This window comes from Choloepus didactylus, chromosome 12 (genome assembly GCF_015220235.1).
Source record: "Choloepus didactylus isolate mChoDid1 chromosome 12, mChoDid1.pri, whole genome shotgun sequence".
Classification (NCBI taxonomy): Eukaryota; Metazoa; Chordata; class Mammalia; order Pilosa; family Megalonychidae; genus Choloepus; species Choloepus didactylus.
The window spans coordinates 15,275,915-15,301,651 of record NC_051318.1 but is presented as its reverse complement, the minus strand read 5'-3'; the positions used below and the strand labels follow the sequence as shown (position 1 = coordinate 15,301,651).

At 41.3% G+C, this 25,737-nt stretch overlaps 1 protein-coding gene across 5 annotated transcripts in view; it reads right to left on the bottom strand.

Moving 5' to 3' along the window:
- Positions 1 to 25,737, bottom strand: part of SPATA13 (spermatogenesis associated 13) — a 397,052-nt gene that overhangs the window by 70,474 nt on the left and 300,841 nt on the right. For all 5 annotated transcript variants that reach the window (XM_037800660.1, XM_037800665.1, XM_037800659.1 and 2 more), the window contains exon 2: positions 13,603 to 15,398. In XM_037800660.1, coding sequence (XP_037656588.1) covers positions 13,603 to 15,237 — 1,635 coding nt within the window. In that variant the 5' untranslated portion in view covers positions 15,238 to 15,398. The remainder of the gene's footprint in view (positions 1 to 13,602; positions 15,399 to 25,737) is intronic.

Here is a 25,737-nt window from a genome sequence, read left to right as displayed (position 1 = left end):
ATACTATCTTTGTGTCCTCACAGTCTATAACAGTGTCTGAGAAGTGGGAAATTAAAAATGCTTCTTGAATGGATCAAACCCATAATTCTATCATTTCCCCTTCTGGATTGGAATGCAGGATGTCAACTCAGCATTGTGTTTCTGTTGATTTTGAAATTTAACAGTATGTCTGAGTTGACAGATAGGTAAGAGGACAAATAAATAGACACTTCCGGATGGCAAGAAAGCTGTTTCCACCCCACATTCACTGGGAACTCAACCTCACCATCATACATCTCCTTTATAACCTCTGCCAATTCTTTGCCACCCTGCAGATGGATTTTCCTTCCCCTATTATCAACAAACCTGTTTTGAAGGTCTCCTATGTAATCTCAGACATGTTAGTACTAAAGTAACAGGTGCTTTCCAACAAATAAATTTTCACTGCTGGTGACAGAATGGATGTACAAGGAAAGATAGATTTAGGATTCTTAAAAATCTCTTTTTTTCCAATTTTCTCTATATTTGCATTCATGATTGAAGCATTACTATATCAGAAGGAGAAGACAGCTTGGGATAAGAATGAAGAGAAAGCAATGAATGAATGAACAGGCTATTTTGGTGAGAAGTTAGAAAAAAGAATGTAGATAAGAAGAGAGTTCAGAAAAAATAATGAGGACTTCATTTGGATTCTTCCTTCCTTTCAGCTAAACTCATGGATTATAGACAGATTTTTATCACCCCCTCCTTTAAACTTGCTACAGTCCAGTCAATAAACCTAATAAAGTAAACACCAACCTTTGGATCCGTTGTACACCAAGAACATGAACACTGTTTGCATTGGGACTATCACAAAGGCAAGGCAAGGTCAGCTACAGGCCCAGTGTTGTTTTTTTTTTTCCAACAAGGAATAGGAGAATCTAATTAGGGGTACTGCTGCAAAATATCTCAAATATGTTTATTTCAAAACTTGCCAATAAAAGAATTACAGATGAATAATTTATACCACAAAGAGGTTGAAAATACATAGCCAAATGTATTCTTGTTATAAGGAATGTCAATATATGAAATATTTATATTATACATTAGAAAATGGTGTTGTAATACTTCACCTTAGTCACAAATTGTATTTAATCTCCTTCCACCTTTCCCCTAACCTGAGATACTGACTTACTAAAAACCGCACAGATCTGGCCTTGGAGTCATACTGCATCTATGGTCCAAGATGTGAATGAACGAAAGAAGCTGCCAGAAAAGGGACTGAAGCTCCATAACTGAGCTGCCTAACTCAACAACCCCAAACACCCCCCCTGAAAAAATCAAGAGGAAGGACTCTGATTTGGGCAGGGACCAATTGCAGTAGGAAGTGACCCAAGTTTGGGGGAAAGAATTCTAGATATGGGGTCAAAAGAGAAAATAGAATGAAAGCTCATCCCATGGCTACAATACCAGCATTTGAAACTGAGGCTCACAGAAAGGTCAAGCCTCTTTCTTAAGGACAATACAGGTGGTGAGGAGTAAGACTAGGACTTGATCTCAGCCAGCCCTACTCCAAAGTCCAATATATTTTACCCCTTATAGCTTCCCAACCCCTCAGAAATAGTTGGCATTGACGTCTAGCAACCAAGTCATTGATGCTGATTTCCAAGGAAGTTTCTAATAAGGACCAGTCGAGGGCAGAAAGAAGCTGGGAGTGTTCTGGCCTCCCCAGCCCACCGCCGAGCCCCTCTTTCCACTCCTGCACACCCAGTGTCTCCCTAAAGTCTTCCCATTAGTTCACTATGATAACCCTAAAGGAATGGAGTATTCCAAATTAGACTTTTGTCCCCAAATGTCAGTGGTAGAAAAAACAGCTAATACTCAGTTTAAATAGTGACTTGTGACAATTTGTACTTAGGCCCCTCTGCGAATCAAACCCACGGAAATCCTTCTAATTCTCTTGACAGACTCATCAAAATGAACATTTGCCACACAGCCAACCAGGAAATAATTCCCAACCTTGGAGGCTGTGTGATCTCTGCTGATACTGGAGTTTTTTACCTTAATTATCATAGGGAAATTAAGATGAGAAAAACAGAACAGGAGAAAATCATAGCTACCTGCGTCAGTTTCTTAAATAACCGTCAAGCAATACTAAATTTCCCCCAGAGAATATTGAAATTTACCTTTTTGTATTTTATGACCTCAGTAAGGTCTTATTACACCTTTGTTTTCCACAAATTAAAACGAACAATAATTAAGAGAAAAATATGAAAACTTTTGCTAATACAATGATAATGTAAAACAGCATGTGACTTAAACTGGCTCATTTACTTATGTCATGCTTAATATGTATAGAATACTGTATATAACTGATTACAAATGGTAAATATGGTAATTTCTAAAAAAAACAAACAAACTGGGAATTAGGATCAAGTGTATATGTGCATGCAGTAGAATGAATTACGTAACCCCTGAAAGACATGTTCTTAATCTTAGTCCATTCCTGTGGGTGTGAACCCATTGTAAATAGGACCTTTTGAAAATTTTATTTTTAGTTAAGGTGTGGGCCAACTGAATCACTTTGGTCTTCAATCTGGATTACTGGAATCCTTTATAAGCAGAATGAAATTCAGACATAGAGAATGCTATGGAAAGAGCAAGAAACTGAAAGTCGGTGGAACCCAGAGGAGAAATGAGAAGATACCTCCATGTGCATTGTCATGGGATGGAAAGCCTAGGACCAAGCCGGCAGTCAGTCTTCTGAACGCCACAGTCCTCCTAGACAAAGCATTGCCTTGCCAATGCCTTGACTGTAGACTTCTAGCCTCAAAACCATAAGCCAATAAATTCCTGTTGCTTAAGTCAACCCATTGTATGGTATTTGTTTTAGCAGCTGGGAAACTGATACACTGGGTATTCCATCTCCCCCTCCTTCTCTTGTTAATGGAAAAAATGCTATTTGATACCATTTCACTGTAGAGAAACTATTCTGGAAACGAGCCACAGGAAAGTTCAAGAATCAGAAGTATATAATAATTTTCTTTACAGTTTACATTTTTAGAAATAATTTTAGTAGACTGCTTTTAAGTTTATAGAGCCCCATAGTCTGTCAAACATTGAGCACCCAGTCAGAAATATTTTCAAACTTCCCACCAGAAAAGGACTTTCTTTTTATGTAGCATTGGGAATAGACCTTTTTTTCAAGACACTGAGTTAGAAACTTTTAATTCAGCTAACAGTTAAAGTAAAAAAGCTATTTTCAAATTTAGACCAATGACCAGAAATTCTACGATTTAATATTTCTGTTAAGAGAGCCTTCTCTTTAGGAATTCTTTCTTCTGGAAACAAAAACAAACACAAAAACAAAAAACTTTAAGGGAAAGTAAACATAAACTAGAATAAAGATGCCTGACCCCATCACTGAAAAATACCCCATGGGGGGAAAATATCTGTTGAATGCCGACCCCAGGTGTGATCTTTAGGGAATGTTATAAAACACATGCATCACAGCAGATGTCCCTATAACAGAATGTTAAATTCATTAGAAAAGTGTTTTTCAAGAGCACAAAAAATATATTTTAAAATTGTATTTTTAAATGTAATTGCAGTTTTTGTGATTCAAATTCTGGGACAGGAAAAAATAACAAAACTCAGTGAAGTATGGAAACTTACATTCTCTGCAGTGTAAAAACCTTGGGACAATTCAACAAATGGTGCTAGAATAATTGATGTGCATAGGAGAAAATGAACCTAGACCTTTAGTTGAAAGTATTCACAATAAATAACTAAAGATGGAGCAAATTTCTAAATGTAAGAGCTAAACTATAGAACTTCTAGAAGAAAAGAGAAGAAAATTTTTATGACCTTGGGTTAGGCAAAGCTTTCTTAGAAGTAACACCAAAAGCATGATCCATAACAGAAGATTTTGAAAAATTGGATTTTCATCAAAATGAGAAGCTTTTGCTCTTCAAAAGACACCAGGAAGAAAATGAAAAGACAAGCCACAGGCTGTGAGAAAATATTAACAAATCACATAACTCTTAAATAACTTACATCGAGAATATTTAAAGAATTCTTCTTACCCAATAATAAAAAGACACACACAAAAAAGCAAAAACTATGGGCAGAAGATTTAAATAGACACTTCATCAAATAAGATACATGAATGGTAACTAAGTACATGAAAAGATACTCAACACCATTAGTCGTTAGGAAAATGCTAACTAAAATTAAATGAGATACATCTACATACCCACTAGAATGACGATAATCTAAAATCAAGTACAGGCAAGGATGTGGAGAAACTGGAACCTTCAGATATTACTGGTGGAAATGTAAAATGCAACAGCCTTTTGGCAAACAATTTAGCAGTTTCTCAAAAGTTAAAATACATTTACCATACAACCTAGCAATTCCCCTCCTACAGAAAGGAAATCTATTTCCACACAAGCACATGCATGCAAATGTTCATAGCAGCAATTTTCACAATAGCCCCAAAATGGAAACAACCCAATTGTCCATCAACTGATGAATGGATAAATACAATGTGGTATATTCACATTATGGAATATTCTTTGGCGATACCAAGGACTGTAATATTACAACATGGATGAACCCTGAAAATATTATGCTAAGGAAAAGAAGCCAGGCACAAAAGACTACATATTGCACGATTCCATTTCTATGAAACAAATGGAAAAGTAATATCTATGGACACAAAAAGTAAGTCAGGACCTAGGGATGGGAACAGTACGTGACTGCAAATAAGGCATGAAGTTTCTTTCAGGGATAATGGAAATATTGTAAATTAAAATTGTGGTGATGGTTGCCCATCTCCATAAACTTATTAAAATCCATAGAACTAGAACCTAAGATGGTGGCTAGGTGAGACAGGGCAAAAAAATACCTCCGTGAAAAATACTAGATAAAAACCAGGAAGTGACCCAGAATACCAGTTTCAGCAATGCACCAGCTGGACGAGGTCTGCTAAAACCACAGGGACCGTGCACTTGGTGAAACCGGGAGTCTGCATTCTGAAACGAGTGAGTAAGCCAGCTGAAAGTCCCATGGCCACGCTGCAGTGTGGGGAAACCGGGGGTTGGTGTTTGGAGATGGACTAGTTCTTTTAAAAAACAAAACAAAAGAAAAGAAAACCCAGGAGCAGCTGCAGTTAAGACGGTGAGAACCGCACAGTGAAGCACAGCAGGAGCGGGCTGTGCTAACCTCTCGGTGTCTGGCATGAAGGATAGACCACTGCTGATTCCCTCAGGCCAGGGGGCCACAGGCAAGAGCCAAAAGGAGAAAGAAACTGTGCTGCTTGCAGCCAGGCTCCCTGGCGGGCTGGAGACACTTCTGCCCAGGGCTGTACCCACAGCCCAGAGCCGTGCCAGGAAACCCAGTGTGACAGGGAGTGTATCCCACAGCACCGCACACATGCCACAATATCGGCCGTGGACAGTGGCTTTGGGTGCCTACACAGCTAGTTGTCCCAGAGCTGGGAAGGCAGAGTTGTGCGTAAAGCGGGGGGGGGTGGGGGGATGGAGATGTCCCATTCAGCCATCTTTGCATCAGGCTGGAGCGCCCCTGCATGGCCTGGCAGCCCGGGACTTCCCTTGAGGGATGGCGCGCACTTGTGACATAGCACAGACTTTCCTCAGCAGAAGTCCTGGAAGATCACAGCTATCAAGCAAAGCAAATGCCAAGAAGCCAAAAACAACAGAAAATCTTAAAGCATATGATAAAACCAGACGATATGGAGAACCCAATCCCAAATACCCAAATCAAAATATCAGAAGAGACACAGTACTTGGCGCAATTAATCAAAGGACTACAATCAAAGAACGAGAGCATGGCACAGGATATAAAGGACATGAAGAAGAACATGGCACAGGATGTAAAGGACATAAAGAAGACCCTAGAAGAGCATAAAGAAGAAAATGCAAGAGTAAATAAAAATAATAGAAGATCTTATCGAAATAAAAGAAATTGTTGGCCAAATTAAAAAGACTCTGGATACTCATAATACAATATTAGAGGAAGTTGAACAACGACTCAGTGTCCTAGAGGTCCACAGAACAGAAAATGAAAAATCGAAAAAATCGAAATGGATCTCAGGCATATGATAGATAAAATAAAACATCCAAACTTAAGACTCATTGGTGTCCCAGAAGGGGAAGAGAAGGGTAAAGGTCTAGAAAGAGTATTCAAAAAAATTGTTGGGGAAAACTTCCCAAACCTTCTACACAGTATAAATACACAAAGCACAAATGCCTAGCGAACTCCAAATAGAATAAATCCAAATAAACCCACTCCAAGACATATTCTGATCAGACTGTCAAATACTGAAGAGAAGGAGCAAGTTCTGAAAGCAGCAAGAGAAAAGCAATTCACCACATACAAAGGAAACATAAGACTAAGTAGTGACTACTCAGCGGCCACCATGGAGGCGAGAAGGCAGTGGCATGACATATTTAAAATTGAGAAAGAAAAATTTCCAACCAAGAATACTTTATCCAGCAAAACTCTCCTTCAAATTTGAGGGAGAGCTTAAATTTTTCACAGACAAACAAATGCTAAGAGATTTTGCCAATAAAAGACCTGCCCTACTTTAGATACTAAAAGAGCCCTACCAACAGAGAAACAAAGAAGGGAGAGAGAGATATAGAGAATTTAAACAGACATATATAGAACCTTACATTACAAATCACCAGGACACTCATTCTTCTCTAGTGATCACAGATCTTTCTCCAGAATAGACCATATGCTGGGACATAAAACAAGCCTCAATAAATTAAAAAAAAAAAAAAAAAAACACAAAAAACAATTAATATATTCAAAGCACATTCTCTGACCACAATGGAATACAAATAGAAGTCAATAATTTTTGATTTGTAACTCCACTATTTACTTCCTAAGTGATATAAAATACACAAACTCTAATGACAAATCAGTGGTTTTCGACTCAATGTAAAATACATAATTTTTGACAAGAACTATATAAATGTGGGGGAATAGAGGAGTATAGGAACATAGTTTACGTGTCCTATTGAAGTTAAGTTGGTATCAAAGAAAAACAAGATTGTTATGGATTTAAGGGGTTAATTTTAAGCCCCACAATAAACACAAAGAAACTATCAGAGAATATGACCATAGAGATGAAAAGTAGAGTATTGGTTACGAGAAGTGGGGGAAGGGGCAATGGGGAGTTAAGAAATGAGTGTAAGGTTGCTGTTTGAGGTGAAGGGAAATTTCTAGTAATGGATGGTGAGAAGGTGATAGCTTTACAACATTCTAAATGTGATTAATCCCACTAATGGAATGCTATGGAGGGGGTGGAATGGGAAGAATTAGGCTGTATATATGTTTCCACAATTGAAAAAAAGTCTAAATAGATGACAACTGAATGCCAAGGATGATACTGGATGGGATCTGAGGATGGAGGAGAGGAGGCTCAAAGGGACACAGTTGGGACATAAGAAAAAAAAAAAGAAATGTAGAATGTAAGCTTTGTATGAATGTTGAATTTCTTGAACTTCTTAGCTGCACTTAATGGGATTGCATAAAAGAATGTTCTTGTTCATGGGAATTGTATATGTGAATTACAGTGTTTGTTCAAGGATGTGTGCAGCTTGCTCTCATATGTTCAGAAGACAGAGAATAGATGATGGATGATAGGGAGGGAGAGAGGGAGGGAGGGAAAGAGAAATGGTGGTGTGACAGCATGTTAAAGCTGGTGGATTGGAGCATCGGGGGAGGGGGGTCAGCGTATGCTGGAGTTCTGTGTATGGGATTTGTATTGTTTTTGCAACTGTTCCTATAACTTTGAACTGATTTCAAAATAAAATTTAAAAAAAAATCCATAGAACTGTCTACATAAAAATCTTGGGCAGACTTTCTAGGGTGTTCTGAGAATGACTCTGTGAAATGTGAAATAACTGTGGTTAATTTCTTAACTCCAGAAGAATTGTTTAAATCTCCCAACTAGCTATTTGATCAACCTAAAGCATAACGTCCAAATAATCTATGAAGACTCAAAATTATGTAATGTATCTGCCCCTCTGCCTAAACCACACCAAAAACAGCTCCTCAGAGCTCTAATTAATTATATCTGAAGAACTCAACACCATTGTAAAACCAAAAATTATTAATTCAAATTGAATACAGGCCTGAATTTAGGCTGGTGAACTTGCTGGCTTCTGCCAGCCAGTACTACAAGCTGGATGGAGGCTTTATTTTAGTAACATTATAGCTTGTGGCGCCAGAAAATCTCTTCCTTCCTCTTTCTGAGGCAGGAATAAAAATGGAAGAGGTGGTTATGGTCTTGGGTCAATGGTGAAGTGGGCGAGCTAAAATCATCACTTCTCAGGGCTGGAAACATCTGGAATGCAGTGTGCTTCAGAAAATTGAAACCCCACATGGTAACTACAATAATTAATTCATACCAAATTCAAATGCCCTAGTCAAGCACTCAAATCTCATTTTGACTTTATAAGACTGTGTGGTGCAGTGACTTACAGCAATTTTGGAACCACATCCCCGCAAAAAAAAGTTACAAAATCCCAAAACATTTGAGTGTCTGCATAAATGAAGACTCAGAAAAGTAAAGTGATTTTGCACAAGGTCCCATTGTTTAGTGACCTAAAATAAGCTCTAGTCAGCCCCTTGTTTCTATGGCTTGTTTGATTGGCAGCTTCCCAGCAGAAGTGTCCACCCAATCATCCAGTAATGTTGGACATCCTCCTCACAGACAATCAAACGCTAATTAAAAGTACAAGCAGCTAAATGATTTTGGAATCCAGCCCTTCCTCCCCGTCTCCATGGCCTCCATATGCAACTCATCACCTCTGGACTAGACTATCAGTGACACTGTCTCTCCTCTACCCATTCTCACAGCTCATCTGGCTACTTTCTACCCACACAAGTCCATCTCTGCCATCCCCAGCTTAAACACCCTCAGTGGCTTCCCCCTGCCCACAAGAGAAAGTCCTAACTCCATGTGTCCATCAAGGACCTTCTCAATGATGTAGACCTATCTTTCCAGTCTTCTGATCCTCCACCCATACAACACCCCATACCAAAATACGGTGAGCAATCTGCAGTCCCCTGGCTTTGCTGGACACTTCTAGCAAAGGCCAGTGCTAATGAGTTCTCCACAGGCAGCACCTCCACTCATCTTCACAGCACCCCTGTGTGGCCGGGACTCCTACCACCCCCAGTTCAGGTGAGGAGAATGAGGCAGGTAACTACCTGCCTGAAAAGGCAGGTAACTGTCATGCCATTTGTAAGCAGCAGAGCTCAGGTTCAAATTCATCTCTGCCTGGCTCTCTCCCCACATTCAGCACACCTGTCTTCTCTCTCAGGGTCTTCAGAGTGGCTGGAATGTCTTATCCCTCCTCATCAACTGCTGCCCCATCTGCCCCCCATCCCGCTCTTCCTTCAAAGCCCCCCTCAGTTGTCCCATTCCCAATTCTGTTGCTCTTCACCCAGAGTTCCTAATTCCCCCCATGGGGCTCTCAGAGCACTTTGCACATTCTTCATTCTATCATAGTAATTTGTATACACTCCAATCTATCAGACGACGAAGCCACGAGAATGACAGCTTTCTTTGTCTTTTTTATCTTTCTTTTCCCTTTATCTGGCATACAGCAAATAGGTAATCAAAAGGTGTTGAATGAAAGAGTACATTACTATTTATTATTTTATTTCCACTGTTTCATTCTCCCCTCCTTCCTTACATATTCTATTTTCACCACCATATTTAAGGCCTTACTACCCATGAGCTTGCTTTGGTAATAAGCTCCCGATAGCTTTCCCTCTGGTCACTTTTCTTTCTAATTCTCTTCTTTAACAATGGTTGGCTAATTTCTCCAAAACATACGTCTGAATTTGCCTCTTTGCCCAGAACCATCAGCAACTCTTCAGTGCCTACACCTTGAAGATTCTTTTCTCTAGAATGCACGGATATCTGTGATCTGGACTTAATGATTTCATCTGAACTTGGATAATTCCCCCACACTAAACCAAATTTTATGACTTTCTGTTCTCTCCAAACAGACACCTACCCAGGCTATTTCACCTTACTGAAATGTTCCACCTTCCTTCCCCATAGCCAGCTGTAGAAATCCTCCCTTCTCCAAGTCAGATTTGATTGCCCTTCATAAGCTTTCCTTAATTTGTATGTGGGTGAGAACTGCAATTCTTCCGAAACTCCACAGCATCTTGGTTTTGCCTCTTTTGTGAGATTTAATCTGTTTTGCATTGTTCTTAGTTCATCTCTATTCTCCTTGATATCACCCACCAGACCCTATAGAATTACACCTAAACGAGTGCCTCATACGTGGGGGTGTTCAACAGATTTGGTTACCTGAATTAGTGGATGAGCATGTAAATGCTAGGTTATGCCAGAACCCAACTCTCACTCATTTTTTTTTTTTAATCAATGCAAAGTCAAACTAAGTGAAGAATTTTACAATCTTCCTTAAGACCCTAACATGGTGGCATGTCAAATGATGGTTTGGGGAACAACTGACCTTAACTCACTCATATCTTAAGAAGTCAGGTCAATCTAGGATGGAAAAGACATCTAGACGGATAATGACAATCACAAAATGAGAGCCAGCAGTAGATCCTGTGCTAAGTGCTTAACATGCACAATTGGTTGTTACCAACCACTGAGCCCGATTTTCATTCCACATTCTGCCCTTGAGAAGACTCAAGCCAAGAGAATTCAACAGTGTGCCCAGTTTGTTCAGGGTTAGTTATCTCTTGAATAGCATAGACAGGATCACAACCAAACTAGGACCATTTACTAAAAGTCGAAAGCATTCCAAACCTCCCTGTGAGGTGGGTTACACTTGGTTCTCATCACTGGCATGATTCAACGGTACCAGAAACTACTGAATCTATACTGTGTGACTCTAAGGACAGGGTCCTTTTCCTATTGACTTAGCCCAGTCAAGGAGTTACTGTAGGACTCAGTGGAAAAGCGAGAAATAAGACTCAACACCTGCACCCATGAACCTTTACAAAGGGACTGTAGCTCTGCAGAAGTCAACCACCTGACGTTTTCAACAGACTGTGTCTACAACAAAGTTTACCACCAGGGGGCAGGAGCGTAACGTTAACGAGGCAACTTTTTGCCAACGCTTTATAAATGAAGGCAGTCTGACTGACATTTTCCCAACTTCTTCCCAGCAATATTGAATCTTACTAAACTGCTAACAATTTTTAAAAGATTATTCTGGCACTTTTAGGGAGGTATGTGATAAATAAACTATTCTAAATAAAAAAAATTTTTTGTTATTGAAAATTGCATAATATTCATTTTAAATAATAGCATGATATATAGATTTCAACCTCTTCTCATTCAACGAGTAATAAACCCAGCTTAAATTTGCTTTAAACATATAAGTGGAACTATACCATCGATGAATTAAACAGAAAATAACACACTGTATATTAAAGTAGATTATGGTAAAGATTCTAATTTAATTTTCTATAATGCTGTAAAAATAGACAAACAACTGCTTTTAACCATGAAGGTTGGAATTCTTGCATTTTGCATTTTGTTTGTTTTGATTTGCATATTTCTAAATAACAGTATAAAAGAGAAGGGAGTTCAATTGATATATACATATTTTTTTAATTTTTATTGTGGTAACATATATAAAATAACAGAATTTTCCCCATTTCAAGTATACAATTAAGTGGTTCAGGTTATATTTTGCAAGAACTTCTATGCAAGTAACATGAAATGCAAATTGGGAGAAACCACCATTACATTTTCTCTTTTTGACAACTATTTAAAAGTACAAGAGGAAGCTTGTTGTTCTATATAAGAATTCTGATGAAACGACCCCAACTTAAAAACGCGATGAACATCTTGAGGCAAATTTGCAGAATTATCAACACTTGTATAAGCCGCATTAACCTGAATTTCACTATCAGTGTTCCTTCTGCTTTCTGACTGTGGTGATCCTTGTGAGTGGAACTTAAATGATGTATAACTAAGAATATCAGATACACATAATAAACCTTTATAATAGCCATAGCCACCCTGGCAGGTAAGCGACTGAGTTATGCATACGTTCATTTACTATGCTCTCAGGAAAAAAATATTTTATTGATTGCTTTTTTACTAATTTTGTCAAACAGAAAATGAAATTCCTACCTTTAACATGAAGAACCCTCTAGACCTTTGCCAATCCTTTTCTTGTTGTTGGGGGAGGGCTGTGGTACAACAGAGTGGAAAGGTTCCAAACCATCCATCGGGACAGGTCTGGGTGTTTGGTGGGAGTAAAGTTACATTTCATCTCACAGAAGCCCCCCTCCCTCCAGGGAGAAAGTGCAGCCCAGAGACGGTCAGGCCTTGGCCACTTAGAGCCATCAGAGCTGGCAGAAGTGGAAACACTCTCTCCCAAGGCTGGCATTGGCCTTGTGTCCTGACAACTACTCCACAGCTTCTTTGAAAACGTACAAATGAGTGATGGCCAATATGGAAGACCCGTGGAGACCAGGCTGGCTGTCTGGGCTCCTGATAAACTTTGATCCACAAATGAGGTCTGCTCACATCTGGCTGCCCAGGGATGCTCGGGGCTGATTTGGATCTCCTGAAATTGCTCAGCTGGAGGTTTTACTTTCTAGGTTTCCCTAGATAGCAGAGGTCAAAAGCTAACAGTCCAGAGGCTGTCCTGGCTTGTGAGTTTGCAACCCTTGCTGTGTAATCATTCATCTTCAGGAACTAAGACCAAATCGAGGCCCTTTCCATGGATTAGTGGGAAAGAACACTTGCTAGGAGGTAATTTTCTATGGCAAGGACCAATTTATACCTGTAAAATAGTCGACGAATGTAAGTGAAGAGTAATTTGCAATATACACACATGGATGCATTTGACCATCTCTCTCTGTGTACGGAAATATCACTGAATGCATTTATAAAGTGGAATTTATACAGCGAAGTAAGGCTGTGAGGATGCTGACAGGATATGAAAAGAACATCGCTCTAATAGCCCTGACAGTTACCAGTTGATTCAATTCATGAGATGGCTTGTGTTCTGCTCTAAAAAGAAGTACAACAACCATCAAAAAAATGCCTTTGAACAATCATCACTCAGAGGCTGACAGGTATCAGCTGCAAGTTCCTAATTCATTCCCAGGAGACAAAACAGACTTAGAATGTGACATGGTCTCTCAGCACAAATAATTTCATCTATATGTATTCTATTGGAAAGATCAAGAGAATAAAAAGGGTTTCAAAAATAAAAATCGTGATAGCATCTAAAAGCTGCATGGAGTGGAACAGAGGTCTGTTTCAACTTTTTTTTGCCCCCAGAATCTAGCACATACCTGGGGCTTAAATATATGTTGCATGAACAGCATGGTAAGTGCTATCTTGATCTATTTTATGCATCCGTGATTTACTTCCAGAGAGATGAAGATTACTTCTGAATTTAATAGATAGCAATTTCATGGCTCCCAGGCCCACTAATGATCGTAAGAGTAATGTAAGTGGCATACGAAGGAAAAAGGGCAAACACCACCAGAAACGCCTGACGGTGATCTCCAGGCGAGCTGCAGCACACTGCTGTAACGACCATCCCTACACACAGACCACCCACAGAGCAGAGCTGCCCAGGAGCTCACCTCCTCCGTCTTTCCTTCCAGACCGGCCGCTCTGCTGAGGCTCAGCTGAGAGTAGCTGCTGATGCCGCTGTCTTCCTTGCCTTCGTCACCACCTGGGGTTTGCACTGAGTCCCGGCAGGACACAGAACCCTGCTCCTTCTGGGCAGAATCTTCTGCCGTTTCTTCACTTTCCACTGAGCTCAGGGACAGAGCACTGTGGTTGTCGGCACAGGGAAAATTAACGCTGTGCTTGGCATTTCCTGCCCCTGGGCTGTGGGGGCTCTGGGGCTTGGGGGTGGTGGGCCTCAGAGGAGAGAGGGGCTGCTCGGATTCAGCTGGAACCTGGCTGGGAGGTTTGGGTCCATCAGAATCTTTGCTCAACACTTCCTGGGCAACGGGCCTCAAGGAAGGATCACCAAGGCAAGGACTGATGCCGTCTGAGGCCCAGGAGGTTTTGGCTTCAAGAGGACAGACAGCAGTCTCGGAGTCTATATGGGGAGCCTGAGAAACGGATGGATGGAAGCCAGGGGCTGCCACAGAGGCTGCGTCTGCGTGATGCACGGGTGGCGTGCATCTCCTTCTGTCCTGCTCGGTGCTGGTGGAAACCCGTCGGGAGTAGTCATCATGCAACCTGCTGTTGAGCTGGAGCCTTGGGTGTGGCTCACCAGGAGATGGAACCCCCTTCTTGGGACCCTCTCTCTTCCAGGCAGCATCCGTAACGTTGCTTACAAGTTTTAGGACTCTGTCCAAGTCCTTGGCCCTGATGGGGCTCTTCCAGCGCTTCGTCCTTCTCTCCAGCCCACTGAATTTTTCCGAGTCAGCCGATGAGCTGCTCAGTGTTCTTTGGGGCGCTGGCTTCTCACTGGCCGTTTTGAGATCCGTGAGATTGGAGGTGGACTTCCGTTTGAAGGAGCTTTTCTTCAGGAAGTTTAAGTTGTCTGTGCTCTTGCTCCTCCTATAGATGATGCGATTATTTTCAGAGTCTTTCACTAGAATTTCACAGACCTTGGGCTCCGGAACGACAGGAGACTGGGGCCTGTCAGGGCTCTGGAACCCGTGATGTCTATCAGAATCGAACAAACTGATGCGGCCCAGGCCGTAGGCTCTTCTGATGCTGCGGGAACGGTGTGTGCTCCTCTGGAAGGTATCGTCTGCTTCTTCGGGGTCTGAGCAATCGGATGCGCCCCCCACCCCTGCCTCCTGGGGGCCGCCCCCCTGCCCCAAGCAAGAGGACCTGTTTGCTTGGACGCCGATCACAGTACCATTTGGAAGGGGTCTTCCCACTTCATTTTCTGAGGCATCTTCCTTGGAAGCATCTGATCCTTCTCGATTCTGAATTCCTTGAAAGACCGAGGACTTCAATTTCTTAAAAGACCCCATTTTCCGAAAGGAGGACAGGGCATTCCACGTGGAGGAATTTCCTACCAGGACCACTGAGCGAGGCCTCTCGGTAATTGAGCTCGTTCTCTTCCTATTCACGGAGAAAAAGCGCACGAACTTGGAAGGGCTGATTTTGGCTCCTGGGGCTTCCACATCGCAGCCGCAGCACCCTCCGTTCTGGCACAACGGGGAGGTCCCCATCTTCGGGTCTTTGGCATCAGGGACCGAGCAGGTCACGGTGGCACCGGGCCTGTGGCCATTCTGGGTAGTGGTCATGTTGCTGGGGCCGGAGACTGTGGCCACAGGGCAGCGAGACGCAGAACCACACTCACATCTTCGTCCGCTGACCCCAGTTCCAGACTTCCGTCGCCAAAGCCTCTGCCGGCCTGCCTCCCACAAGTGCTGCCCACATGGAGCTCTGTAGTCGTCGCCTCTGCCTACATCAAGAAAACAAAGCAAAGCAGGGAGTTAGCCATTTTCCCCCACATCGGGGCTCTATAAACAGGGCTTCGGCCTGCTGCTTAATAATGGCCAATAGAGAAACAGTGTGTCCCATGACAGAGCGGAACAAATAAAAACTATATTCAATCAAATTTATATTTTACTTTTTTTCTAATTCATTTTGTAATAATATAAAGAGAAAAATACAAACACACATCCCTAAGAAAAGAGAGAATTAGGGCCTGTACATGCAACATAGCAGTAAATTCATGAATGCATTGCAATCTGATTAAGTAAAACTCTCAAAGGAAAAAAAAAGTCAAAACTGTGTCCTTTTATTTGAAATGAAAGAAATTATCTTATTTTCAAGTATCCCCCCCAAAAAACCTCCCCAAAATCCCACCCTATTTCCAAAGTGTCACAATTAAATGGCAGCCTGTGCTAAATTGAACACAGCTAACGTACAAGCTGAGTGTTTAGAACAAGCAAGAACTGGTGCAAACCCACTGAATGCTATGCTTGAATTAACATTTAATTCCGACAATTAAAAAAAATTAAAATAAAGAGCAACTAAAGAGACAATGATAATCAAATCCAATAGGTGATCCTGGACAGGATCTAACAAGGAGTTTAAGAGGCTCAAAAGGACATTATTGGGACATATAGAAAAAATGGAATATAAACCATAAGCTTTATATCAAAGTTAAATTTCTTTAACTTGATAACTGCACTTAAGGTGGTTACATAAATGAATATCCTTGTTCTTAGGAAATGCACACGGCACTATTAAGCATTCAAGGAGTATGATGTATACACCCTACACTGGAGTGTTCAGAGAATGGACAGAGATAAGAGCTACGGGGAGAGAGAGAGAGAGAGAGAGAGAGAGATGATAGAGGGATGACATATAGATAGGTAGGTAGATTATAGATGGATAGATGGAAGGATATAACAAATATGGCAAGATGCTAATGTTGAAATATCTGGATCTCAGGTGGGATGGGGTATGTTGGTGTTCTCTTTATGGGGTTTGTATTATTTTTGTTGTTTAGAAAAGAAAAACAACAAAAAGAACCAATGCAAGGATGTTCTCAGCTGCTGATTGCCTAGGGAGGTCTATAAAATACCCCCAAACTCCAGTGAGAGAGCTACAAAGGCCACAGGGACACATGGGTGGAAAGGCTGGGGGGACCAAACCAAGAGAGCATGAGGAAGGGTCCTGGGAAGAAACAGCATTAGTGAAGGACCTTTGTCCTCAGGGCTCTAACAGGCAGAGGAATGGAGACATGAGGAGGACACTGGAGTATTAGAAACTTGGACCCAAAAGTTCAAATTAAGCAAATATTGCACCTGCTCCCCTCCTCCCATGTGTGCTGAACATCAACACCCCCTGGGGCCCTAGACTTCATCCAAGTGGAAATGCTGCTCTCCTTCCTCTTTCCCATCTGGCCAAGACCTGCTCAACATCCATGAGCCAGCTTAAGTGTCACAACCCCCTGCTCTCAATAAATGATTACTGATTGAATGAATGAATGACAGACTATGAGAATAATCATAAAAGGATACCATTTATTATGTGCTTACTAATACATCTGGTTCCTGTACTTAGTGCCTTAAAAACTTCATGCCAATGATTACTCCTATTAATCTGATGAGGTCAATAGAATTATTTCATTTTATAGGTAGTAAAATGGAGTCTTGGGTAGATTAGGTCATTTGTCTGGGGCCAGGCAGCTGCCCATTCCAAAGCCCACACCTTATCCACTGTGTTCAATTAATGAGCAAACAGAGAGTGGGATTCAAATCCCAGACTTCTGACTCCAAGTGCGGTGTCCCATGCCAAAATCCTGACTTACATCAAATCCCAGCAGCCCCTATGATGCTGATCACAACCATTACCTACAAAAGCAATATTTAAACAGAAGAGGAGATGGAAGTTGTAAAAAGACCTTGAGGTTAGCTCCCAATTTAGCTTAACTCTCTCAAGAGCACAGGAAAAGCTGACCCCATGCAAGGAGAGATGTGTCTAATCTGTTCTCTCTCCCCACCTTCTCTGGTTCATTTTTGTTCTGCTCCTGTATCACACTCTGTGAGGAGAGCCACAGTTAAAGGGTCGAGTCAACCTAGGACCAGGGAAGCTGCACTGAGGTAGAGCCCTCTGACCTTTCTAACACCCGGTCACCCCATGCCACCAATCAGAAAACACAGAGCCATGACATGCCCTCTGGAGTTAACATTCAAATAGAGAAATCAGAGGTCCTGAGGAATGGAGGCTTGCATTCAAAGGAGCCACATACACAGAGTCTTGAGACATCCCAGCACTGAGACTGGATGTGAAATCTGTAGCCAGCTCCAAGATAAGTCCAACATTAGGTATCACATGTCTACCCTCACCCACTCTGGAAGGGACTGTGGTGAGTTCAGCTTTGCAGAATCCTGGAATGCACAGGTAAGTTTATGTAAATAGTCAAGTCCAATTCACAGGCATTTGCTGACCGCATCGTATGTGGTAATAACGGTCTTGTTATGACTCGTGTTGGATACCGAAGAGAAGGCATGATCTTTGCCTTGTGATTCACCTGGACAAATATAGCATACCGGCATGCCTAGAGGTTACCATGCCATGTTTTATAACCAAGCATATAACCATGTTAAATTGACCTTAAGGCCTCAAGAAATGCAGGGAAGAGCTTGATTCAGTGTTGAATAGTTCAAGAATGTTCTGTGGAAGACAGGGGACAAAGCCCAGATTCTAATCTATCACAAGAGACCCTGAGTAAATCACTTTGTTAATCTGTGTTTCAGTGCCGTCTACAAAGCATAAGAGGTGCCAACATTTACGGATGTATCAACCAACCAACAGACATTCAGAAGTCTCTCTTGGGTGCAAAGAACTGTGCAGGCCCCATGAGGAATTCAAGGCAGGGACAAGATGATGGTCTATTCTAGATGGGAGATCAGCACGAGCAAAGGAACTGAGTCAGGAACCTAAGCTATAATTGGGATGCAGTAAATCCCAGCTGGCCCCGAGTTGAGGAGTCTCCCAGGATGTGGGACTTCGGTGCTAGAACTGGGAAAGTTCTCGGCAAACTGGGATAACTGGTCACGTACAGTAAGTGGAACAATCTAGCTGGAAGGATAGCTCAATGTCATGAAATAGTAGAAATTCAGGCGCAAATGGGTTTAGAAGGGCCTGCACACTTAGTCTAACAGCTCATCATTCTTTAAGACCAAGTTCAGATGTCATCTCCATTGGCAATTCCTCCCTGAACTCCCCAGAATGAATTGGACTCTTTCTCTGTGCTTTTATTGGGTTATAAGCACCTTGTCAAATTGCTTTACCAAAACATATTATAATGATATATTTATATGGCTATCTTCAGAACCAGACTGCAAACTCTTTGAGAGAAAGAGCTGTGTGCTTTCCACCCTTAGACCATTTAAGTTTATCTTAATTTGAAATCATATCAATTATTCCACATTGTCTATATCCAAAGATAATTATCTATGACTATTATTTTTCCAAAGTGATGTTTAAATTTTTAAAACATTAAAAATCTAAATAAGTAAGTTTTAGGATACTGAGCCAGTAAAATATACGCAGAAAATCTGAGTTTCTAATTGGAGCAACATGCTTTTTAAAAAAAGACTGGTGACTTACTATTTAGCTCATGCAGCTGAACAACATGATTGTTGTGTGTTGCTTAGACTGAAATAGACAATCACGGAAAAAGGCTTTTTCCTGGAATTTCTGAGTAACATACCAAGCAGCATTATTTACAGCTAATACTTTGACCTCTTTTAACCAACAAGGGTTGCAATTCAATTAGTGGTTTTTGTAGAAAGCATTGTAAATTGTGGGAATTCTGCCAGAGCAATTTATGACCAGAACCCCTAGAAAGAATTTGAGGAGAATATTGTGAAATATACTGTCTACAAGTTGGATTGTGGAGGTATGAACTTTAGAAGAACATTTCTTTTCTAGTGGCAATGAGATTTCTCTGAAAACAACTATGAGCAATAATTTTTAAATGCTAACTTGAATTTGAAATTTAAATTCAGGAATATATACCAGATTAAATGTTCATGCGACAAGTAAGAAAATTTATGTAATATACTCACATAGAGTGGGGCTGAATGATTTATCCATTTTTGCACTACTGTTAGGCGGAGGGACCAGGTTCCAGCTCCAGCATTGCCACTTACTAGGCAGAACCTGGGAGTCAAGCTGGACCTCTTCCTTTCCGTCCAAATCTAACTGGGAACCATCTCTCTTCAACCTCTGCTCGGCACGTGCTGCTGCTGCCTTACTTCAGGTCTTCCACCTGGACAACTGCATCAGCCTCCCTGCAAGTCTCCTGACTTGTGGTCCAGCTTATCTCCAACTCACTGTCATCCTACCACCACTGCTCTTCTCCAACTACATACTGGATGGTCTCACTTAAGCCATAAGTAAGTCCTTACTTAAGGATGGCCTTTTTAGACCACAAGAAGATGTAGAAAAGCCTCAGCTAGTACCCAGAATCTTCCACTCTAGCCATGCTAAATGATTTGTAGTGATCCTTTTTCATACCACTATGCCTCTGCATATTTCCTTGTTTGCTCTCAGATTCCTCCTCCAGTCATCTTTGTCTCTCGGTAGTGTAAGGAATCAAATTCCCAGGCCTCCTTGCCCACGGGCTCCTGACCAGGATTGGCCCATGGGAAGTACTGACAGGAGATAAAAGGGAGGGGAACTGGAGGGGCCAGCATATATTCCCCTTTCTCTGTGCGGACTGCTGAGAGGCCGTGCCAGCAGCTGCCATGTCTCTGTTTCCTGCTGGGCAGATTCCTCCTCCAGTGTCCCACCTATCTCCTGCCAGGGGGCACCAGTTCCTGCCTGAAGCAACGTTGCCTCTCCTCTTCATCCCTCCTGCTAAGGGTAGTGATATCTTCCTGCTACTGTTTATCCCTGGGTTGCTTCATCATCTTCTGTTTTGTTTCTCAGCTGTGTAAAAAAAGTTCCTGTATTAAATTCTCATTGTTTGAAACGCCTAGAGTAGCGTCTCTTCTCCAGACTGATACAAACATGCTTTGCCTAACTAACTTTCATCAATTCAAGGTTAACTTTTCCTGGAGAAATTCTTTCCTTTCCACCCAATTCAGATGTTCTTTCTCCGTGTGCTCACAGTACCTTGTGCATAGCTCTGTCTTAGCACTTACACTGCTCCGTAATTCTGGTTTACTTGTCTGATTTCTCCACTAAACACTTAAGTTCCTTGAAGGCAGAAACCACATCTTACTTAACTGTAGTCAGTTGAATGAATGAATGAATGAGTGAGGATAATACCACTTGTTCCCATACCTGAGGCTCCCTGACCTCAGCACTATTGACATTTGGGGCAGGATGATTCTTCATTGTGGGGGCTGCCCTGTGCTCTGCAGGATGATTGACACTTTGCAGGATGATTGACAATATCCCTGGCAAACCACCCATGAGATGCCAGCAGCAAAGCCCTCTCCCTGCACCAGTTGTGACTATCGAAAATGCCTCCAGACACTGCCAAATATCCCTGGGGTGGGGTGGGGTGGTAAGGCAGGGAGCAGGTTGACAACCACTGTCTTAAAATGATTCTATTAGGAAGAAGGAAAAAAATAGATAATGCTCTGAAGACCACTCGAGTGCCATCAATTAATTTCAGAGTGGTTCCTCTGAAACTATTGAAAATTTGATTTAAGACAGAATATTCTATTCATTATTTGATGATACTGATAAACAATTTAAAAAATTGTAATACTGCTAGCAACTACATTTTCCTGTGGTAGAAAGCTCAGCCTAATGACTGTTTATGGCCTATTATTTCAATAGTCTGACCCAATTTTTAAAATGTCTTTTTATAGTCAATTATAAAGAAATTTTAATACAGTAAGAATGTAAATACTGACATGTTAATATCATCCTCAATAAGTAATCAATTTATTTACCAAAGTTGAATAATTTTAATGCCCAGATTACACAAAACATAAACAAGGTAAGTTAATATGACAAGAGACATAAATTTTTTCATAACACACTGAAATTATGGTTGTTAAATTAATGTTCAAACATAGATATTGATAAAAAACTCCTTGACCCATATGACCCAGTGTTCATCACCAAGATCTGAATAAATAATGTTCAAAAAGGGTCTTAAAGAATGTGCAATTATTAGGAAAATTGTATTTCTTCTATAAGATTATAGTTTTCCTTTAAAGTACAAAGAATTTCTTCTATAAACATACATTTGAAATACTTCTTCATGCAAGCCATACCTCAAAGCTAGCTTTTTGTTTTATTGAGATATATTCACATATCCTAAATCATCCACCATGTACAATCAACTGTTCACAGTATGATCATATAGTTGTGCATTTGTCACCAAAATCAATTTTTGAACATTTTCCCAACTCCAAAAGAAAAAAAAAGAACAAAAATAAAAGTGAAAAAGAACAACCAAAGCAATCCATCTCCCCCAACCCCCCTATTTTTTATTTAATTTTTGTCACCATTTTTCTACTCATCCATACACTGGATAAAGGGAGTGTGAGCCACAGAATTTTCACAATCACACTGTCACACGGTATAACCTACAAAGTTATGCAATCATCTTCAAGAATCAAGGCTACTGGGTTGCAGTGCGGTAGTTTCAGATATGTCACTCTAGCTAATTCAATACATTAAAAACTAAAAAGGGATATCTATATAGCACATAAGAATGCCCTCCAGAGTGACCTCTCAGTTCCACTTGAAATCTCTCAGCCACTGAAACTTTATTCTGTCAAAACTGTAACTTTATAAAATATAAAACAAAAGTGAATAAACAGATAAATTAATGGCCTCTTCATGAACCTCTTTATGAAGGAAATTAAGTTTAAATAATTCATACTTGTGTTTAGAATAAGAGTTTTAATTTTATGCCAAGATGAAACTTGGCAGCTCCATTATTAAAACTTTTACAGATTCTATCATTGTTATGGGTTAAATTGTGTTGCCCAAAAGGTAGGTTCAAGTCCTAACTCCAGGTCCTGGGAACGTAACTTTATGTGGAAACAGGTTATGTGAAGATGTGATTAGTTAAGATGAGGCCAAACTGGATAAGGATGGGCTCTATCCAATATGGCAGCTGTCCTTACAAGAAGAGGGATATTTAGACACAGAGACAGGCAGATATGGGGGGAAGCCATGTGAAGATCGAGGCCAAGGCTGGAGCCGTGCTGCTGCAAGCTAAGAATGAAAAGGATTGTCAGGGATCACCAGAAGCTAGAAGACGCAAGGAGGGACTCTACCTCTAGGTTTCAGAGCGAGCTGCCACCTGCTGCCACCTTGGTTTTAGACTTCGAACCTTCAGAGCTGTGAGGATAAATTTCTGTTTGTGGTGTCTTGTTACGACAGCCCTAGGGCACTCAAACAATCATTAAGTCAATAGGGCTGTGAAAAAAAAAATTATTTCCACACTCTGCCTCCTTGCCATTATTCCCAAATGTTCACCCAAGTCACAACTTCTGTAGGTCCCCCTCCTCCACCCCCACTTTAAACTCGGGGGTTCAGAGAGCCTTGGATGACGGCAGGAGACTCGTTCCCAACCCCAGGTCTGAAGACAGTTCTACATCTTGATTTTCTGCACCTCTTTCCCTGTCCACTGTGCCGTTCTCTTGGTGAACAAGATCGCAAGGGCAACCACCAAACTCCATGGCTCACACTCCCTCATGCTGCAACCAACGCCAAAACTGACATCACCATAGAAACAGTTCCTCCCTCACACCTACCATTCAGAAACACTGAAAAGTTTTCCAGATGGATGGCCCTAATCTGGGAGGCACTTTGAAGGTCACTGGAGCAAAAAAAAAAAAAAAGTCTGTTAGAGGCAGATTTAGCAGAAGCAGGAGCCCATGCATCATCGGCTGCACATTTAAGAACCTCACATAGTCCAGGCTACCCAGAAAAGCTCTCCTGTTTTTTGTTTTTTTTTTTTTTTGCATGAAATGTATTCCTAGGAAGAGAACCCCAACATATTACATTGCATCTTGAGGAATCAAGATCAATTTTCAACTCAGTTTCCATCCAGAGGCCAACTAAGTCTTAATAACTGGAATGTCACAGTTCCCCATTCTGCCACCACTAAGGACAGAGATTCCTAGAAGTCTTTTTGCCTTCCTCCTGTTCCATCTGGTACCCCATATTCTCAAATTTGCTTTACATGTTAAAGCAGTTGCAGAGATGCCATACATTGTCTAATTTAAAATGTCCTCTTCTCATTGTGCTGACATTTGGATATCATTTTGCCACCAGCCTTTCATCCCTCTTGGCACAGACATCCTAATTTAGGAGATGCACAATTGCAACGTGGAATGACGCCATCAACTGAAAAGCAAGTGGAGGCCAGACTATTTGTTTCCCTTGCTCTCCAACTGCCTGCAAGCCCAGCGACCCAGTCTGGCAGGAGCTTATTTGTGTGCACTTTGTTAGAGGCAGAGGCTGTTATCAGAGCCTGTCCTCGGGGGACATCCCTTATACCTCTGTGGCACAAAGAAGTGACCGCCCACCTTTCAAATCTTTCAAATAGATCATTGTGCTAGAACATTATGAAAACTTCCTGTTGCTAATTAGGAAACCATATTCACATCCTCTCCCATGACTCAGAACACAAACCGGCTGCAATTGCAAGGAAAATCTGTAAAAGGGATAAAGGAGCAAAACCTATTGAGAAAAAAATTTGTAATATAGAATGATGTCACATTCCGCAGGTTTTCAGGGTTAGCGCCAACTTTGCACACATTTGTCCTTCATAGAGGGACTCACTGACTCCTTGCTGGGACTCAGAGGGGCACCTCAGCTGCTGCACAGTTTCCCCATTCTTACTTATATCCTCAAAGTTGTGTGGTCCCAAGATTCCATGGGATCTCACGGCAGGATCACAAAATTTATTTGTTGAGGGAAACTGCTATGTTTAGGGCACTGTTCTCAGGGCTGTGTGTACAGAGATCTCACTGCAGTAGTAACCAATTGATCGATTATATGCACATAACCACTAGTAAGACTGTCAACATCTCCTCAGATGGGCTAACGAGTGCAAGAGGTAAGCCATGCTGAAGTACGTTATCACTTCAAATCCTAGATCCTTTTAATACAGCTTGCAATTTTTGTTCCGACTTTTTCCCAGCCAGCTGTCATTGCTAACCTGTAGGCCTCCAACACACATCTGCTTTATCCAACCTCAAGCACACGGCCTAGCAGAGGAGGCCTGGGTGTCACTGTGGTCACAGGGCTCATCTTCCTCAGTTTCCCTCATCTGGCCACATGGTCCTGGCCCTCACAAGGTCAGAACGTTCTGTAAAGTTAACGGTACGTGACAAGGACATGTATCATGGGTGAGAAAGCAGCAGCCTGGTGCCCCCCTTGGCACATCTACTCTGACATACAGATCAAGAGTGTGTTCAATTCTCAGACCCCCAGGGGGACCAGAAAGGAAAGAGAGTGCTGTATTCTGATCTTTGCGGAAAGTTAAAAATCTGTTTAGTTTAGGTGCTAAAACCCTAAAGAATAATAAAGACTTAACTATCCTGAACCTAGAAAGGTTCTTGGGGTAGACAAGATAAGATGGGGTTAGGCCACAGCAGTGGGCAATAATATATCAAAGGTGAGAGTACTGGGGGAAGGAAACAGATTTGGCTTTGGAGAAAGCAGTTGCAAAGAACCCAGTGATGGTAAGATGAGACAAAGGGAACACCCCTCTCGATAAAACCAAGCGTCAGAGAGTTGCATGTTGGGCATTTGAGGTGAAGTAGAAGAGGCATCTGGCTGAAGGTCAGAACTCCTGGGATTGAGTTGCTCTTTTGCCTTGTACTAGCTGTGTGAATCAGAGCTCTTAGTCACGTAACATCCTCAACGTGATCTTAAAAATTTCTTTTCAGAGTATTATACAGGATTTTGAGACTCAAATGCAAATCAAAATCAATATTCTCATTGAAATATTAATAGCACAAAACCTTTCTTTGAAAAGTATAAAGTTTACAGTTACAGGTTATTGTTGAAGCTTCCTTTGTATGTAATGGATCGCTTTTCTCTTGCTGCTTTCAGGATTCTCTCTTTGTCTTTGACATTTGATAATCTGATTATTAAGTGTCTTGGCGTAGGCCTATTCACATCTCTTCTGTTTGGAGTATGCTGCGCTTCTTGGATCTGTAATTTTATGTCTTTCATAAGAAATGGGAAATTTTCATTAATTATTTCCTCTATTATTGCTTCTGCCCCCTTTCCCTTCTCTTCTCCTTCTGGGACACCAATGATACATACATTATTGTACTTTGTTTCATCCT